The 5,431-nt window shown below is 24.8% G+C and overlaps 1 protein-coding gene across 1 annotated transcript in view; it reads right to left on the bottom strand.

The window, feature by feature from the left end:
* The window catches only part of LOC122538794, a gene marked incomplete at its 5' end in the record, with an annotated part of 6,006 nt that extends 1,908 nt beyond the window's left edge, over positions 1-4,098 (bottom strand). The window contains 6 exons of the mRNA XM_043673166.1: positions 192-437; positions 1,319-1,477; positions 1,561-1,700; positions 2,576-2,698; positions 2,859-2,960; positions 3,972-4,098. Coding sequence (XP_043529101.1) covers positions 192-437; positions 1,319-1,477; positions 1,561-1,700; positions 2,576-2,698; positions 2,859-2,960; positions 3,972-4,098 — 897 coding nt within the window. The remainder of the gene's footprint in view (positions 1-191; positions 438-1,318; positions 1,478-1,560; positions 1,701-2,575; positions 2,699-2,858; positions 2,961-3,971) is intronic.
* Positions 4,099-5,431: the final 1,333 nt, after the last annotated feature.

Genomic DNA, 5,431 nt, shown 5'->3' with positions numbered 1-5,431 from the left:
AAAAAAAAAAAAAAAAAAAAAAAAAAAAAATAGAAAAGGAAAACAAAGGAAACAAAATGTAAATTGTAAGTTCAAACTACTAGAAATTCCTTAAATTGAATTTTCAAGCTAAGTAAATTAGAGAAGTATCAACGAGTGTCAAAGAGAGAACTTAATTAATGAAGATTTCTGTGTGAAAAGAGTTGGTTTACCAATGGGGTAATTGGTTCTATAACGCCTGGTTTTTGAAACCTGGGACCTCCTGGAGTTCTCTAGTTCCAAGTAAATGGATGACGGTCGTAAAGGCGGTGCCAGGTTCATTCTGTAGTTGCTGGTCGCACCTTCCATGGATAAGCATCTTCTGGGCAACGACCTCGTCGTTAATGGCGCTTGTTTCTCCCCGTTTCCTCGGCTCTCCGCCGTCTCTGCTTTCATCCGCGACTCGCTCGTACTCTCTGCTACGAACGACCACGGGCAGTTATATTATTTGTTAAAACGCAGAATTGAAATCCCTTTCAATCGTATCCGTGTGAGAATATAAATTTTCTTTGTGAGACAAGTTTATATACGCGTGTGGTAGTATATTATAGTATATAGGGTAGTCACTGAAGAGACTGAATGATATAAAACAAAAATAACTTTTACAAACACATTTTTTAATTTTTTAATTTTTTATTGTTTTATTTTAGTTTTTTAATTTTTTATTTTATTATTTCATTGTTTTATTATTTTACTATTTTACTATTTTACTATCTTATTATTTTACTATTTTACTATTTTATTATTTTATTATTTTACTATTTTACTATTTTATTTTATTATTTTATTATTTTACTATCTTACTATCTTATTATTTTACTATTTTACTATTTTATTATTTTTTTATTTTATTATTTTATTTTAGTTTTTTAATTTTTATTTTATTATTTTATTATTTTACTATTTTACTACCTTACTATTTTACTATTTTACTATTTTATTTTATTTTTTATTTTATTATTTTATTTTAGTTTTTTAATTTTTACTTTATTATTTTATTATTTTACTATCTTACTATCTTATATTATTTTACTATTTTACTATTTTATTATTTTTTTACCTTATTATTTTATTTTAGTTTTTTAAATTTTTTATTACTTTATTTGAAAATATAATTAATGGTTTTTTTTCAATATTATGTATTTTTAATCTCCAAGGGATACTCCATAACTCACAAAAAAAGAAAATAAAAAAGACATGACTTTTTCAAACCCTTCAGTTTTTCAGTGACCATCCTGTAGCATGCGAAATATTTCGTTCATTATTCATTTTCGTTTATTCATTAATTTCAATAGCTTACGATCATGTTTGTTCCCAGCGGAGGCCTGCCAGCGTCGCAATTCGTTCTCCAACACATCCAACGCGTATTTGTTGCACAAAACTGCGGAACGATCGGTGTCGTTCGGCGAACGCATTAGCAACTTCCTATCCAACGATTGCGTCGTCATCTTGGGACTGGCTAAATGCAATCGTTACTTAGAAATGTTCGTGCTTTTCTCGCGCTCCTTCGTTCACTCGCAGAACTCGTGCTGTTTCAGATACCTGCACTTGGTTTCGCTATCGGCAAATCCGCGTATCTGGACACAGTCGCGGCTTTAAAACCAATATTTGGATTTATCGACGATGGACAAGAGGCGATGGGCCTCTTCGCTTCCGAATCTTCGTATCGACGAGCGTTGTACCTCGATTGAAGAAACAAAGAGAAAAAGGGAAAGTGTTTTGTATAATAATTTAAGTGAAGGCAAAAGTTTTATATGGTTTATCATGTTGATCATAATATTTTAATATTTTTATTTATATTAATATTTAATATGATTAGTATTGTATTAATATTTTTAGTTTTACTAGTATTGTATTAATATTTATTTATTTAATACGATTAATATTATATTAATATTTTTATTCACATTTTCTATTTAATACGATTAATATTATATCAATATTTTTATTTATTATATTAATATTATATCAATATTTTTATTTATATTTTCTATTTAATACGATTAATATTGTATTAATATTTTTATTTATATTTTTTATTTTATACGATTAATATTATACTAATATTTTAATACGATTAATATTATACTAATATTATTACTATTTTTTTACGTTTAATATTATACTAATATTTTTTTACTATTAATATTATACTAATATTTTTTTACAATTAATATTATACTATTATAAGATTAATATTTTTTTATTTATATTATTTATTTAATGCAATTAATATTATATTAATATTTTTATTTATATTTTCTCTTTAATACGATTAATATTATATTAATATTTTTATTTATTTTTTCTATTAAATACGATTAATATTATATTAATATTTTTATTTTTATTTTTTTATTTAATACGATTAATATTATATCAATATTTTTATTTATATTTTTTTATTTAATACGATTATTATTATATTAATATTTTATACGATTAATATTATATTAATACTTAATACGATTAATATTTATATTAATATTTGATACGTTTAAATTATACGATTAAATTATAAATGAAATAACACTGCAGTTAACAAATTACAGCATACCTATTGTCCACGTCGAAATACGATGATCTGGTTAGGGTTTCGGACAAGCCCAGAGCTGAATCTGCAGATCTTTGGCTCACTCTGATGGATCTTCGAAAGCCACCCTTGCCTCCACCGTATCGCCTTATCAGAAATATATTCTTACCGTACGTATTTCTTGAAAATATTATTGTCTGGTTCCCAACAGGAACTTTTTCATTCTTTTGATAATGCCCAAATACGAATTTGCGCAAACACTGGTACGTAGGTTACTTATGTTGTTACAATCGAGTTAAATAAATACCCTGGTTGCCTCATGGAATACGATCTGACAAAATGGGTCCTTGGTCGTCTTTTCCTTGGTGGTTTCGTGCATACGTAGCAGCAAACTCTCCAGTATAAAAATCTAATATTGATAATTAAAGTAAATCGACAAAGACATTAATCAAAGTAACAAACATAAGACATGTTTTAAGAAATGTAGAATCATTTCATAAATATCGTATAATGGTTGAAGGTGAGAATTTGAAAATTTTTGAAAATTGATACGAAAGATGAAGAACAATATTATAGTATCAAAGGGTTTGATTATATATAACACTTATATCCAGATTAACAGAGTGTCCATAAAGTCTCTTTACAATTTCAAACATTTATTACAAAGGCAAATGAAAAGACAGATAAATGAAAATTATTACAAAATGAGACGTCTATATTGAAGTTTTTTTTTTTTTTGTCTTATTTAATACACCTCTACACGGACATCATTAGTTACACGAAGCACATAAAAACGGTACTTCAACCATTTCGCGGTGGCAACTGATTGCGGACCATAACGAGTGACCGAGCCGTATAATTCGTTGTTTTCCTTTTAAACTCGTCGATATGATATCACTGGATAGAAATTATTGAGCAGTAATAAATTTATTATTTGTTTTGCTTAAAACAATTTTGTTTTACTTGAACATATTTTATTTTAATATAATAAATATATTTTAATAAATATTTTATATTTAATATAATATAATAAATATATTTTAAATATATTTTATTTAATATAATAAATATATTTTAATAAATATTTCACTTAAAACTGATTATAAGAAAATTTTACTTATTATATTTATATATGATATAATATATATTTTTTATTTTAAAATTTTACTTATTATATTTATATATGATATATAATATGTTTTTTATATATTTTATTTTACTGAAAATCAAGGAAATAATTACAATTTTGGAACAAAAGAATTCTCGACGCGCGTGACACGTCATTCCAGCGCAATATGTCAAAGACGGTATGTCTTTTCGTTTGCCTTTGTAATAAACATTAGAAGTTGATCTCGTCAGTGTCGACAGCATTGGAAAGTACATTTTTCTTTTTTTTTTTTTGTTTTTGTGCATTATTCACCTGAAACTCGAAGCCATGATATCGCCGATATTGGAAAGGCACAGTAGCATCAGGGGGATCCCAACGATAGCGTAGAATATGGTGACCACTTTCCCGTTCTTGGTCTTCGGCGCGATGTGACCGTAACCTGCGAGTCAAGGAACGCTCGATTAGCTTTGCGTAATTTCCTGCTCGCAGTTGTGTAACGCACAATTGATTCTGTACTGTTGGCATGGCTATCTGTCGAAAGTCCTACGCTGATGATTTATCTAATTTTATTATCACTCTTTCAAATGGCATATTTCGTCTTATACCAGGATATTCGAATTATTGTTATTTCATTTTTGTTTAGAGATCGTAGGAAATTTTCGAATTTTGTGACGTGAAAGAATCCCTAAATGAATCGTTGAAAATTATTATATTAAACAAAGTAATTATTAATTATAATATTAATTATATATTATAATATTAAATTAAACAAAATAAATTATTATATTAATAAATAATTTATTATAATAAATTATTATATTAATAAATAATTTATTATAATAAATTATTATATTAATAAATAATTTATTATAATAAATTATTATAATATTAAATTAAACAAAATAAATTATTATATTAATAATTTGCACAATTATTCAATTTTGATCCACTTTCATACACTTCAGAACGAAGGTTTCATATGTGTGCAGAATTAACCTGTGCAAACTTCAGGTTCTCAGCTTTATTCAAATAGTTTCAAGGTTCCATACCGATACTCGGAAGAACACTTGGTCAAGATCGTTTCAACCTCCGCCGTTATTTCGTAATAACAAGTCTTTCTACGTCTCGTATATACGTGGATTCATCCCACAGTTTAGGTCAAGGTGTTACTTTTTCATCAATTACGTTTCGCTGTTAGTTACATCGGTTCTTAATCTCGAGATTCTTAATCTCTCATTTTCTATGTTGGACAATAAATGAGTGTAATTGAAATTTCTAAAAAAAAGTCGAAGTTTCGTTTTATATATATAATATACACACCTAATTATTAAGTATATTATTAAATATATGTAATATAATAATAAATATAATAATATACTATATATAATATAATAACAAATATAATAATATACTTAATAATTAGGTGTGTGTGTGTGTGGATATATATATATAAGTAAACATATAAATTATATAGGTTATAAATTACGTGTATATATATATATATATATATAATATACACACATAATTATTAAGTATATTATTAAATAATATATATAATATAATAATATACTATATATAATATAATAATAAATATAATAATATACTATATATAATATAATAATAAATATAATAATATACTATATATAATATAATAATAAATATAATAATATACTATATATAATATAATAATAAATATAATAATATACTATATATAATATAATAATAAATATAATAATATACTATATATAATATAATAATAAATATAATAATAT

Source organism: Frieseomelitta varia, unplaced genomic scaffold (assembly GCF_011392965.1).
Source record: "Frieseomelitta varia isolate USP_RPSP 00005682 unplaced genomic scaffold, Fvar_1.2 scaffold_1778, whole genome shotgun sequence".
In the NCBI taxonomy this organism is placed as follows: Eukaryota; Metazoa; Arthropoda; class Insecta; order Hymenoptera; family Apidae; genus Frieseomelitta; species Frieseomelitta varia.
This window is presented reverse-complemented; position numbering and strand designations above follow the sequence as displayed.